This window comes from Bos indicus x Bos taurus, chromosome 4 (genome assembly GCF_003369695.1).
Source record: "Bos indicus x Bos taurus breed Angus x Brahman F1 hybrid chromosome 4, Bos_hybrid_MaternalHap_v2.0, whole genome shotgun sequence".
In the NCBI taxonomy this organism is placed as follows: Eukaryota; Metazoa; Chordata; class Mammalia; order Artiodactyla; family Bovidae; genus Bos; species Bos indicus x Bos taurus.
This window is the reverse complement of record NC_040079.1, coordinates 63,267,810-63,282,413: the sequence shown is the minus strand read 5'-3', so window position 1 is coordinate 63,282,413 and position 14,604 is coordinate 63,267,810. Positions and strand designations below refer to the sequence as shown.

The 14,604-nt window shown below is 41.8% G+C and overlaps 1 protein-coding gene across 3 annotated transcripts in view; it reads left to right on the top strand.

Moving 5' to 3' along the window:
* DOCK4 (dedicator of cytokinesis 4) overlaps positions 1-14,604 on the top strand; it is a 477,735-nt gene that overhangs the window by 294,063 nt on the left and 169,068 nt on the right. For all 3 annotated transcript variants that reach the window (XM_027539557.1, XM_027539555.1, XM_027539556.1), the window contains exon 16: positions 3,914-4,020. In XM_027539557.1, the coding sequence (XP_027395358.1) occupies positions 3,914-4,020 (107 nt within the window). The remainder of the gene's footprint in view (positions 1-3,913; positions 4,021-14,604) is intronic.

The following is a 14,604-nucleotide window of genomic DNA, read 5'->3' as shown; positions in this document are numbered from 1 at the left end:
GCGGATCCAGCCCTTAGACAGCTCAAGGGAACCCTCGGGAACTTTCCTAGGCATGTGAAGTTACCAGGAAAGCCTCTGATTGGCTCAGATTCATATTTGATTTGTATATATCTATATCACTGTGCATTCTCAAACATGATTGGCACTTTACAGGAATAGCAAGGAGGCCAGAATGAGCAAGTGAGAGAGTTGGAGGTGAGAACCAGAGAGGGAGCAGCAGAACCAGATCCTCTGTTGTGTTTTAGGGCATGGGAAGGAGGACTTTGGACTTTATTTGGAGTGATAAAGAAGCATTAGAGGTTTTAGATTGACGTTAAGTCTGCCCACTGTATGGATGATAGATTGTAGGTGGGCCAGATGAGAACAGAAAAGCCATTCAGGAGTCTTTTGTAGAATTCCAAGTACGAGATTTAAGTGGTTTGATTCTTTTATACAGATTTATTGACAGATTGGATGTGAAGCGAGGAGAAAATTCAAGGTTGATCTCAAGATTTTGGCCTCAGAGTGAAGGGGTCATTTAATGAAGTGGGGAAGACAACAGGAAGAATCTGTTTGGAGAGAAAAAATCAAACATTCCATTTTAAATATGCTAAGTCTGAGAAGTCTATTAGATATTCAAGACATCAAGTAGACAGTTGAATGAGATCCAAGCTGGAGACTTAAACTTGATAATGAGAACATGTAGTTCATTGGTGTGCTGTAAATATTTAACCAGCACTCAGAGTGATGGAGAGGGGAGGAGAAGCCCTAAATTATAGCATTTGCTGATTTCCATGGGGTAAATACTCCCACCATGGTCAGTTTCAAGCTGCCAACATGACATCACTGATCTTGTAGTTGAGGGAAGATACATGTTGTCAGTTCTTATGAACCAGTACAGGTTAGCTCCAGCATATCACAGATATCTGTGGTTTTCAAAGCCATGAGACTGGATGAGATGTCTACGTAAAAAGTTTAGATAGCAAAGGGAAGTCCAAGGATGGATCCTTGGGTCATTGACACATTTAGATTTGGGGAGAGTGAGAAGTAGTCATTAAGTAGATTAAAAAGGAATAGCCAGTGAGGTTGAAGGAGAATCAAGGAAAAATGGAACCTAGGAGACTAAATGAAGAAAGCTTTTCATAAGGGGATTGATCATGTGTCAGGTGCCAGTGATAAATAAAATAAGGACCAAGAAATGATCTCCTGATTTGGCATCATGGAAGTCATTGAACCTGACAGGTGGTTCTCTTGGATTTGTGGAGTTGAAAGCTGACTGGAGTCAGAGTAAGATGGAGAGAAGGAAGGACAGGCAGTGAGTACAGACAGATCTTTTAAGAAGCTTTGCTATAAGGAATACTGGTAAGCAGAGATGTGAGATAGTTGCTATAGAACAAGTAGGTCATAGGAAGTTTTTGCTGTTGTTTGTTTTTTTAAATGGAACTTTTAAAGTATGTTTGTTTGGGAGAAATCATTCAGTAGAGAGGAAAACCTGATGATGTAGAGAGTGGGGACACCTGTAGGAGCAGTGTCCTTGAGTTGGGGAAGGAGCACAGGACCTAGGACTCAAGGATAAAAATTAGCCTTGGGTGGGAGCGTGGGCAGTTCCGGGCTAGGAGGGCAGATGCAGGTGAGTGATAGGTGGATGCGAGGGTGTGAGGGAGTTCTCTCTCCATGAGCTGAAAGTGAAAGTATCAAGGTATTGGAGGCTTCAGAGACAAGGAGAATGGATGAAATTATTGTCTAGAAAAGTAGAGGAGTGTGCTGATTAGGTAAACGAAAGTTTGCCTATCCCAGGATACTTTTGTAGTTCAGTTCATTTCAGTTCAGTCACTTAGTCGTGTCCGACTCTTTGCGACCCCATGAATCGCAGCACGCCAGGCCTCCCTGTCCATCACCATCTCCCGGAGTTCACTCAAATTCATGTCCATCGAGTCGGTGATGCCATCCAGCCATCTCATCCTCTGCCGTCCCCTTTTCCTCCTGCCCCCAATCCCTCCCAGCATCAGAGTCTTTTCCAATGAGTCAACTCTTTGCATGAGGTGGCCAAAGTACTATTAGTGTGCGTTAATTAAGCTTAGGTTAGGCATAGAATAAGCCACAAATTGGATTCTGCCAAGGTATAGTGTTATGAGTGGACATGTGGAAGGGGGAGTGTTGAGGGTATTTTCACTGAGGTGATTAGAATGATGGGCCATAGAAATGGGAGGTGGGAGTGAAGGGGTAAGTAGTGGTTAGTCGATATATTGGAGGTCCCAGGGGGCAGAATTGTTCAAGTTGAGCTACAAGAAGAAACATATTGGAAAGTCAAGAGGTGGAATCCATAGATTCATGGGTTTTATTAATAAAAGGGGATTGTACTATACATATTATACGTAATAGTCTATTTAGTTCATTAATCCTGATCTAATAGCTTAGGAAAAAAGGCTATGTACTTTAAACTTTACTTGGTATTTATTTTTATTTTATAACCAAGGGCAAATTTAGGGAAGCTATTGCTTTGTTCCTTACCTTTGCTAATTTTATGCATCTTGGAATTTTTTTTTTATCTTTCCAAATTGAATACCGAAAACCACACCAAAAAGACAGTCAAAGCAACTTAAGAAATTATTTCTAAATAAGACTTGCCCTCTAAATCACAAGTTCCATACCCAGCACACTCACTGACTTATAAATCTCTTTCCAGAGATCTTTGCTCTGACTTTTGTTTGAAGAGTGTTGGTATTTCCCCATTTTCTCTCTAGGCTTGAAATGAATGATTTAAAAAGAAAATCCTTCACTGTAATCACAATTCAGGGCTGCCCTCATGCTAGGAACCTAAGCCAGCCAGCTAGAATTACTCTGTGCACAGGGTTCCACATCCCTGTGGTTAAATGCCAGAAACAATTGGAAGGGGATAATGTATTTATTATTAGAGTCTCTTTTCCGATCCTCAGGATCTCCGTATCTGACTCCTCTAGCATGGGGCTTACTGTATCCCAAAGCTGGACTTTTCTGTCAAGTAAAACCGCCACTTCCGCAGTTGTGTGGGCAAGAATAACAGGCCAGCCCATGACGGCTGCCAGCCTGCAGCTCCTCTGCACGTCTGAATACAAGGGCAGAGTCCAGTTGAGCAAACCAGATTCTCTTTCTTACGGTCTTCATTTTTGGAGAAGCTGAAGCTGGGTGGAAAGTACTAGAATGGCACACAAGAGGTCTGGAGCAGGTAACATTGTGATAGACCTCTCAGTTTCCTTATCTGTAAACAGTTGCCAATGACCCTTGTTCTAGCCATTGTAATTCAGTTGGGTTTTCATTGGAAAACCTCATTGCCTCATTTCTGGCATACAAATACTACTGCAGTAAGCTCTTATCAACTATTGATTGCAGTTTGTGTTTGTCTGCGTGCCTGATTCCAAGGAGGTGGCTTTCAGAGGTCTCTGTTTATACATGTGGCTGTAGGGAGAGTTCATTCATTCACTCATTCATTTATGTTCCATACATTTGTTGGGAACCTACTATGTTCTTGGCATTCTTTGAGATACCAAGCATAGAGTAAAATAAAGCAGACAAGTATCTTGCCCTCTGTGGTGCTTATGAGAAGGGGTGGAGGTTGGGTTGTGAGGAGAAGAAACAGGAAATCTACAACTTCAAAAAACAAACAAACAAAACACATAATTTCAAATAGTGAATCCCTTGAAGAAAATTAGTCAAGGAATATAACTTATGGTTATGAGGCAGGACTATGGGGTTAGAGGGTGGCCACTGTAGACAGAAGTCCCATCATAAGAGCTGCTTTTCATTGTATAAAGGGTGCGGATGTGTGTGGGGGGTGGGGGGTGGGGAGTGTTCTATTTCTTCATGATCACTCATGTCCCCAATCCGTGTGTCTGAACACAGTGTGTAAGCATACACTGAAATAACTGATTCTTTTTTTTTTTTCCCCCTTCTACAGCAAAGGAGAAAGGAGAGAAGAAATTGTTTGGCTTCTCCTTTGTTCCCCTGATGCAGGAAGATGGTAGGACACTTCCAGATGGCACGCATGAGCTCATTGTGCATAAGGTAACATCAGTCAGAGGTTGGGGGCAGTTGTGAAAAACAGGGCAGAAGTACTAACTCACAGTCTTATCCTCACTCTGGAAAAGAGAAAAAACGGACTGCAAAGATACTCTTTTGGCTGATTGCTGGCAGAGAGAGTGCATTTTTGAGAGTAGTATCTCTAGATTCTGTCATATTCTGACACGTATTTTAAAGATTTTTTTTAAACTTAATTGAAATAATGGTATTTGGCTAAGTCTATAGGGTGACCTTGAAATCCTATCCATGGCTGTGATAGGATTAGATAAACCTTACAAATAAGGTTTTTAATATTTTAATATATTAATATTTTTAAAATATTCCCAGTACTTGCTTTCTTATCTGTGGACCCCAGAAGCAGATTTTGCAAGGTCACCTTTCTGTTTGTCTCATTTGCTGCTCTCACGAAGCAAGGGAGAAGTAAGTAGCTGTTCCTTGTTATGACAACTTCAGTGGTTGTTACTCTATTTTTTGCCACAAGAATTGGCATGCAAACATTTGGGGGAAAAAATATAGTGTAGTAGGCAATAAAAAGAAAATTCACCTAACAAGAGATCCTTAGGAATTATCAGAGAATACTAGTAATAATGAAATATAGAACAGAAGCAGTTGCAACTATGAAATCAAGCACTAAAGTATATGATTTTCTCTAAAATCTTTCTCCTTTGCATTTCTCCATTTCTGTAACCACACACTCTTCCAGGCTCTTGTCAGCTCTCATCTGGGCTCACTAGTCCTGCCCACCTGGGCCTTCTCTCCCTTTAGTCCATTTTCTAGTCAGCCATTGGGGTGACCTGTCTAAGGTGCAAATCTTACCAGACCCCTGCCTGACTTCAACCCATGGAAAAGCTTCCCATTGCCAACAGTGGAAATGGCAGGCTTTCAGGTATGTCGGGCTGCCTCCTCCCTTATGCCTCTGCTGCTACTGCTAAGTCGCTTCAGTTGTGTCCAACTCTGTGCGACCCCAGAGAAGGCAGCCCACCAGGCTCCCCCGTCCCTGGGATTCTCCAGGCAAGAACAACTGGAGTGGGTTGCCATTTCCTTCTCCAATGCGTGAAAGTGAAGTCTCTCAGTTGTGTCCACCCCTTAGCGACTCCATGGACTGCAGCCTACCAGGCTCCTCCATCCATGGGATTTTCCAGGCAAGAGTACTGGAGTGGATTGCCATTGCCTTCTCCGCCCTTGTGCCTCACATCATCCCATTTCCAGTCCTCTACCTAATGCCCCAGTCACTTCCTGCCTGCTGGTTCCCCCAGCTCCACTTGACATTCCTGCCGTCATGCTTCCCCTGTCTCCCAACATTTGGCTCCTCCTCATCTGCAGAGGCTCACCTGGGCCAGAACCTTGGGAAAACAGTCCCCACACCCTAGTTCCTACTCTCTGTGTTCCCAGCTGACTATGTGCCTGTCCATGAGTTCTCCAGGTATCTGCACAAATCTCTTACCATTGTCCTCATTACATTGTCAGATGGTTGTCTGATGACCCCTCACCTCACCATGGTAGGTTTAGGAGCCCTTCAGGAACAACAGCTGAGTCAGAGGGGTTCTGGCATGTGGCAGATGTGCAGTGAAGATACACTGAGTGAAGGAAGGATATGACAGAGACTTTCTTTACATTTGGATTATTGCTGGTAAAATGAGTGTTCATGCACAAGACACCGGGTAATTTTTGTTTGTGCTTTGGTATGTATGTGCATATTTCTTGAATCATTTATTTTCTGGTTGTTTGTTCAGCACATTGACTACCACAGACCATGGGGCAGACATTCTTCTAGCAACTGGGAATATAGTGGTGAATAAGACCATTAAAGTGCCTCCATTTCTGACACATACATTCTGTAGACTTCAAAAGTGACTTAAAGGAATTCGTGATGTTAAAATACAGAGAAAAAATATTTTCAAGTAGAGTAACACTGAAGCACACAGAGGAGCTAAATGGACTAGACACGTGAGATGATCTATTTATATAAATAAAGGTCGGCCCCTTTATGTGAAATGGGTAATGTAACAGGCTGTGTCTTCAGCTACAGTTTTCCAAAAGATGTAAGTGGCACTTGATGTGAATGTTTGTGATCTTGACTCTGTGTACCATTAAATCTTCACACAGAAAAGGCAGGGCTAAGGTAATTATTAACTTCCTAATAATATTTAGAAGAATAAATCACTTCTTTATGACATTTCACAAGGCTTCCCAAGTGGCACAGTGGTAAAGGATCCACCCACCAATATAGGAGACGCAAGAAACGTGGGTTTGATCCCTAGGTCGGGAAAATCCCCTGGAGGAGGAAATGGCAACCCACTCTAGTATTCTTGCCTGGAAAATCCCATGGACAGAGGAGCCTGGTGAGCTACAGTCCACGGGATTGAAGAGAGTCAGACACAACTGAGTGTACATGACATTTCACAATGTAGGCTATCTCACCTGTGGATTGGAGGGTGTTTTTGGGTGGTAGGTACTAACTTTCTAGGCAAGTCTGGGTTGACTTCCTCTAAAGAAGTATAAATAATATTAAAACTCTTAGTTGCTGATTAGAGATACCAATGTGCTTAAAATGCCAGGAGGACAGGTAGCAAGGCTTACTTCTCCGTGTGAGCATTTAGCATCCAACTGGTATTGGTTCCCAGGCATAGGCTCATTCTACTCCATTACCTGGGGTCTGTCAGGATGCCTTGGATAGAACCACCATTTTTCTCAAAAGTGGAGCTTTGAATCATCTCAAGCCCTTAAACAAATTTTCAATGAATACATAGAATTCTGATCCAGAAAGCGTAAGAAAATTTATTTAAGCATCAACAGTGTAAAGAGCAGCTCTTCCCAGTGATCTTCCTCCATCACAAAGGAGGCTCAGGATGGTATCTGTAGATCATCTCATGCGGGGCAGGCCTACGTTTCGTAGACCCATGAGGAAGCATTAGTTCCGCAGAACAACCCTAAGTAGCTGAGTCTTATGATTAGGATTATTCAGTGTTGCTTAAAGAGAACTGGAATACCTGCCAAGCATAACATCTTTTGTTTTTCATCTAGTTGATACATGGTTTTCTTTTTCATAGTACTGAGCCAAGAAGTTCAATTTCTACTTAAGGGCACTTGCGGGTTATGATTATAAAATGATATTATGAGCATAATGTTATTCTTCCTCTGCCATGATGGGCAGTCTCACAGCCTGCTGACAATTACAGGCTTGAATTTATTAATTTAAAAATTTGAATAAAAAAGGAAGCTAAGAAGAGGAATGGATTTCAAATTACTGGGTAAAAAAATAGCCCATTTAATAAGTGATGTTGAGATAATTGAGATGGCCACAATAGGTGCTGCAGGGAAAAGTTAAGCTCTGGATTCCTACCTTGCTTCTTATACCAAAGCAGATTCCAATTAAATGTAAAAAATAAAACTGTAAGAGCCTTTATAATATGAATGAACATTTTTAGAAAGTTAAGGGAAGGAGGGCCTTTCTAATGATGCCTCTTCAATGTTAGAAATTAGGTACCCCCAAAATGTATAAATTTAGCTACATAAAGTTTAAAACTGATTTATTTATAAGATCATATGGACTGTAGCCTGCTAGGCTTCTCTGTCCATGGGATTTTCCCAGAGTGGATTGCTATTTCCTTCTCCAGGGGATCTTCCCAACCCAGGGATCAAACCCAGTCTCCCACATTGCAGGCAGACTCTTTACCATCTGAGCCACCAGAGAATCCCTCATAGTAGGATATATAAAATCTACTTTCTTCCTCATGTAAGGTTCTGGTTTAGAAGATTCATTTCTGCAGTGAACTAAGAAAAAAAAAGTGGTATATTGAAAACTGTTTAATAGCCTAATTTGGGCCTAAAATTTATGAGAGAGATAATAATTTCCCTTGTGACAGTGACTGGACTTCTAAGTGTGTTTTAAGGAAATCATTGTGACAAGGTTGTTATCGGTCAGTGGTCTGACAAGAACCTGGACTCATCCTTTAGGGCAGGAGCTAAAGAATTCTGAGGGCAAAGCTCCCTTTCAGAGTCATTTTCACCTTTACATAATTGATAGTATGTTTGCAGTGGTACTCCATGGAGATAACCTCTGAAATCTACAAAAATCCAAATATTATAGCTTTAGAAAGGGAAGTGAAAGAACTTGATTAATCATCATTAAAGATTTTGTGCTTCCAGGGTCCCTTTTCACCTCTGAGGACATCAGTCATATCTCCAAGTAGTTGATGGCTAAGTCCAAAACTTGTCTTTGGAATTCCTAAGTTGATTGTAACAGCATTTAGTCTTGCTAAGTTTTGTTATTTTGCTGCATTCTGCTAGGTTTGTTGTCTTCCTTAAATTTGTAGAGATATTTTTGGCTACTCATTGCCAGCTACCTGCTGGAAAGCAAAGTTAAGAAAAGAGATTGAAATAATAAGCTTAAGAAAATTCATTTTCCAAGAGTCAAGTCTGTTACGGATAATAATATGAAGGTCCAAAAAAGGATAGGAAGTTTATTAACTGTGTACTCAAGTTTCCATTCTTAACTATTCTAGTGAGGATTTTTATTTCTTTGAAGTACATGCTGAAATACTCTTGGGTCTAGTTTGTATGTATAGATAAACAAGTAATAATATAGTCTACTTTTAAAGAAATCGGGATTTTGCAAATTCATTATGTTGATTAACACCACTATGACTCAAGTGACCCAACTCAGCCAGACTGGGGATTTACTTAGTAGAGAATCTGATTCCTTAGGGTGGGATTTATTGCTTCTGAGCAAGAGAAGGGCCAGATAGGAAATCAGCTAAATAGAGCATGATCATGTATCCTGGTTGGAAAGGGATTAGTTTAATGTATGGCCTAGATTGCAAGAGTCTTTGATGAATTCATCACTTTTGCTCCCTAGAAATTTGTTCATAAATGCTTTGTGTCTCGTTTTTTCCCTGCAATGTTTCAGTTTCCTGTTTTATACTCCAGTTCCCCACCTGGTCCCTAGAAGTCCTGCACAGCCTCTCTGCACTAGTTACCATCCTTGAGGTGAATTTCTCAGATTGAGTTACTTTCCACTTATCCTTTCCTATATGATGTTTGTATTTATAAGTAAAATGAAAAAATGACAGGAGGCTGAAAAATTTAATAGACTGATAGGTTTGCCACCCATCTTGCTGTGCAGAAAACTCTACATACTTCTCCAACAATTCTGAAAGAGACACCCCTGTAAGTGAAAGTCACTCAGTCGTGTCCAACTCTTTGCAACCCCCTGGACATCACAGTCCAAGAAATTCTCCAGGCCAGAATACTGGAGTGAGTAGCTGCCGGGGCCCAGCCCCGGTTGGATCCAGGGATTCCCTCAGGATGATGGCGTCAGCGATTAGAATAGCGATAGCTTAATTAAGTATTAATTAGAGATATAATGAGTGGTTAAATAGGGATAGCTCAGTGAGAAAATTCAGTGGAGAAAAGAGGCTGAATAACTTGGTTTACGTGGAAAACCAATAAAACTCCAAGACAAGGAGTTTGTGTCACCTACGTAGGCCGCAGGCGTCCTCCTGTTCTCCCGAAGGAGAGGAGACACTAAGGCCTCCCCGGTCAGATCTTAGAAGCCCAGGCAAAATTAGTAGGCTTGACAAGCCTCCATGCTCCAGATGGGAATTCAGCCAGGAGGTGAGGGAAAGAACGATATGGGGAGACCAAGCTTCAGTGAGCAAGGCCCATAGCTTTATTCTCTGTTATTTTCAACAGGGGCTTTTATACCCTAAGTGGCACGTAGAGGATAATAGGGGGTGTGAAATCATGCAAAGTCAGCAGTCTTTGATCCTTATGGAAATCAGGGTTTCTTTTCTGCAAACTTACAATATACAAATGGCTTAGGTGATTTACATCATCTTCTGGCCAGAAGGCCTGTTAACATTTTATGACTCTAACAAAGGTTTGTCAACCATAAGACTTATTTTCTCTAAGAGTAATTATTTTAAAGTTTGGCGCCATCCTCCGAAGGTGTTAAAGTTGCATTCCTATAGGGCAGAGGTGCAGTGGGTTTACAACAAAGGAAAGAATTTATTACCTTAAGGGTCTAAAGTTGTTAACACCAAGGCCACTACTTATTTTTTCTACATACCAACTATATTAATTAATACACTTCCAAGGATACAATACAGGGGATGTGGAAACTTGGCAGCAAGCATAGGCTCAACAATGAAATCTTCTACTAGTTCTATTCTGACAATTTCTAACTCTCCAAGAGGCTCTATACTATTTGAATATCTTAAGCTTCCTGTGCCGCTCATGTTTACAATTGTAAACAATTGTATGCATAGCTGTAGGAGTCCGGGTAAACCTGTCAGGCAAGTTAGAGAGCCATCTGAGGGGTTTGTGAACTAAAACACTCTTGTCATGCCCAGGAACTTTATTAACTGGAGCTGTAAGTTAACTCTTTTTCAGAGAGGGAGATGGTGGTGGGGGACAGCCCCCCGTAAAGTCAGAGGTGTAGGTGAGAGCACAAAGCAGTAAGGCAGGCAGACTCTGGTTTTGGGGTAGAGCTCAGGCAGGCCCAGAGGGGCACCCCTCGAGTTTTGGCTCACCTTGCCCACCAGAACTCTCCCACATAACCCTGTTATGGGTGGGGACTCCCGTGCTGGCTCCCGGCAAGTAGCCTTTCCCTTCTCCATGGGATCTTTCCAACCCAGGGATTGAACCCAGGTCTCCTGCATTGCAGGCAGATTCTTTACCAGCTGAGTCACAAGGGAACCCCACAAGGACACCCCTATAATCATGAGAAATAAATCTTAGACAAGCACAAAACATTTCTGTCCACCCTGGGCTTAGGCATAGGAGCATTGGTCACATAACCCTTGTTTTATTACAGACTATAAGAGAAATTAGGTAGCATACACCTGCAAAATTAAATAAAAATGTAAATAGCCTGGTAAATTTAGCATAAAAGTAAGCCAAACCAGACTTCCCTGTAGCTCAAATGGTAAAGAATCTGCCTGCAAGGCAGGAGACCAGGGTTTGATCCCTGGGTTGGGAAGTTCCTCTGGAGAAGGGAATGGCAATCCACTCCAGTATTCTTGCCTGGAGAATTCCATGGACAGAGAAGCCTGGCAGGCTACAGTCCGTGGAGTGGCAAAGAGTCGGACATGACTGAGCGACTAACACAGTCCAGCACAAACTAAGTCAAGCAAAGAAAAAGAAAGGAAAAAAAGCTAAGATAACTTAATAAGTGGACTTGGTCTCAGCCCTGAAGGCTACTAATGTGATGGGCAGAAAGTGCTTTCATTCTCAGTAATTAATACTATTACACAATCTTTTAAAATCTCTGCCTCTGCTGATCTCTGGCTCTCCTGCTGAGAGAGCTTCCTGTGTGGCCTCTGGAGTAGAGAAAGCTCTTCTTCTGAAGCCTCATGTTCAGTGTCCTGACTCTAGATCTCTTTAAATGGCCCAGTGCATGTAAAGATACCATTCTCCATCCTTTTGTAGAGTTTCCATGCCCTCTCTCTATAAGGCTTGTTCCATACAACATGGCAACTTTCTACCTGTCCTGGTTACTGTCTCTGTTGTTCAGTCACTAAATCATGTCCAAATCTTTGTGACCACATAGATTGAGCACACCAGGCTCCTCTGTCCTCCACTATCTCCCAGAGTTTGCTCAAATTCCATTGAGTCTGTGATGCTATCTAACCATCTCATCCTCTGTCGCCCTCTTCTCCTTTTGCCTTCAGTCTTTTCCCAGCCTCAGGGTGTTTTCCAGTGAGTTGGCTCTTCGCATCAGGTGGCCAAAGTAATGGAACTTCAGCTTTAGCAACAGTCCTTCCAGTGATTATTCAGGGTTGATTTCCTTTAGGATTGACTGGTTTGATCTCCTTGCTGTCTAAGGGACTCTCAAGAGTCTGCTCCAATACCATATTTTGAAGGCATCAATTCTTCAGCACTGAGCCTTCTTTATGGTCCACCTCTTTATGTCAGCAAAGAGATGTCTGTGCTTTTTTAATATGCTCTCTAGGTTTGTCATAGCTTTCCTTTCAGGGAGCAAGTGTCTTAATTTCATGGCTGCAGTCACTGTCCAAAGTGATTTGGAGCCCAGGAAAACCAAATCTGTCACTGCTTCCACTTTTTCCCTTTCGGTTTGCCATGAAGTGATGGCACCAGATGCCATAATCTTAGTTTTTTGAATGTTGAGTTTCAAGTCAGCTTTTTCACTCTCCTTTACCTGCATTGAGAGGATCTTTAGTTCCTCTTCACTTTCTGCCAGTGAAGTGATATCATCTGCATATCTGAGGTTATTGATATTTCTCCCAGCAGTCTTGATTGCACCTTATGATTTATCCAACTTGGCATTTCATATGATGTACTCTGCATGGAAGTTAAATAAGCAGGGTGACAATACACAGCCTCGATGTACTCCTTTCCCAGTTTTGAACCAGTCTTTTGTTCTACATCTAGTTCTAACAGTTGTGTCTTGACCTGCATACAGATTTCTCAGGAGACAGGTAAGGTGGTCTGGTATTCCCATCTCTTTAAGAATTTTTCTGCAGTTTGTTGTGATCCACACAGTCAAAGGCTTTAGCATAGTCAGTGAAGCAGAAGTAGATGTTTTTCTGCAATTACGTTGCTTTTTCTGTGATCCAACTAATGTTGGCAATTTGATCTCTGCTTCCTCTGCCTTTTCTAAATCCAGCTTGTATACCTGGAAGTTCTCAGTGCACATACTGTTGAAGCCTAGCTTGAAAGATTTTGAGCATTACTTTGCTAGTGTATGAAATGAGTGCAGTTGTACAGTAGTTTGAACATTCTTCAGCACTGCCCTTCTTTGGAACTGGAATGAAAACTGACCTTTTCCAGTCCTGTGGCCACTGCTGGGTTTTCCAAATTTGCTGATATATTGAGTGCAACACTTTAATGGCATCATCTTTTAGGATGTGAAATAGCTCAGCTGGAAATCTATCACCTCCACTAACTTGTTCAGAGTAATGCTTCCTAAGGCCTACTTGACTTCACACTCCAGGATGTCTGGCTCTAGGTGAGTGACCATACCATCAAAATTATCTGGGTCATTAAGACTTTTTTGTATAGTTCTTCTGTGTATTCTTGCCACCTCTTCTTAATTGCTTCTGCTTCTGTTAGGTCCTTGCTGTTTCTGTCCTTTATCATGCTCATCCTTGCATGACATGTTCCCTTGTTGTCTCCAATTTTCTTGAAGAGATCTCTAGTCTTTCCCATTCTATTGTTTTCTTCTATTTCTTTGCATTGTTCATTTAAGAAGTCTTTCTTATCTCTCCTTGCTATTCTCTGGAACTCTGCATTCATTTGGGCATATCTTTCCCTCTGTCCCTTGACTTTTGTTTCTCTTTTTTCCTTAGCTATTTGTAGAGCTTCCTTAGACAACCACTTTGTCTTCTTGCATGTCTTTTCCTTGGGGATGGTTTGGTCACCCACTCCTGTATGGGGTTACAAACCTCTGTCCATAGTTCCCTTCTTAATCCTCATAACAACTACTGACAAGACTTTACCACTCTGCCTGCCTCACCACTTCCCCTGTCCTTAACAGAGAAAACAGAAGCCATCAGACAGGAACTTCCTTAAATCCATGTGTTCTCTCCTTTGCCACCTGCACACTTATCTGCCTCCTTCCTTTCCTTCTTGCTTCCTGTCTCAGTGGTGGGGCAAGACTCCTTCCCTTCAAGGCTAATGCTTCCACCTGCTTCTCTCAGGATCTTCCTCTTCTCCTGGCTCCCCTTAGCTTGCTTCTCTTAGCATTCCCTCTTGTTTCCTCTCTTCTGGCAGTGTTATCAGATTTTTAACACTCTAAAGCATTTTTCTTTTATTTATTTTAATTGGAGGCTAATAACTTTACAATATTGTAGTGGGTTTTGCCATATTTTTACATGAATCAGCCATGGTTGTACACATGTCCCCCATCCTGAACCCCGCTCCCACCTCCCTCTCCATCCCATCCCTCAGGGTGATCCCAGTGCACCAGCCCTGAGCACCTTGTCTCATGCATCGAACCTGGACTGGTGATCTGTTTCACATATGATAACATACATGTTTCAATGCTATTCTCTCAAATCATCCCACCCTCGTCTTCTCCCACAGAGTCCAAAAGACTGTTCTATATATCTGTGTCTCTTTTGCTGTCTCACATATAAGGTCATTGTTACCATCTTCTAAATTCCATATATATGCATTAGTATACTGTATTGGTGTTTTTCATTCTGACTTACTTCACTCTGTATAAAGCCTCCAGTTTCATCTACCTCGTTAGAACTGATTCAGATGTATTCTTTTTAATGTGTGAGTAATATTCCATTGTGTATATGTACCAGAGCTTTCTTATCCATTCGTCTGCCGATGGACATCTAGGTTGCTTCCATGTCCTGGCTATTATCAACAGTGCTGCAATGAACATTGGGGTACACATGTCTCTTTCAATTCTGGTTTCCTCAGTGTGTATGCCCAGCAATGGGATTGCTGGGTCATATGGCAGTTCTATTTCCAGTTTTTTCCATCTGTATGTCTTCTTTGGAGAAATGTCTGTTTAGGTCTTTGTCCCATTTTTTGATTTGGTCATTTATTTTTCTGGAATTGAGCTGTAGGAGTTGCTTCTATATTTTTGAG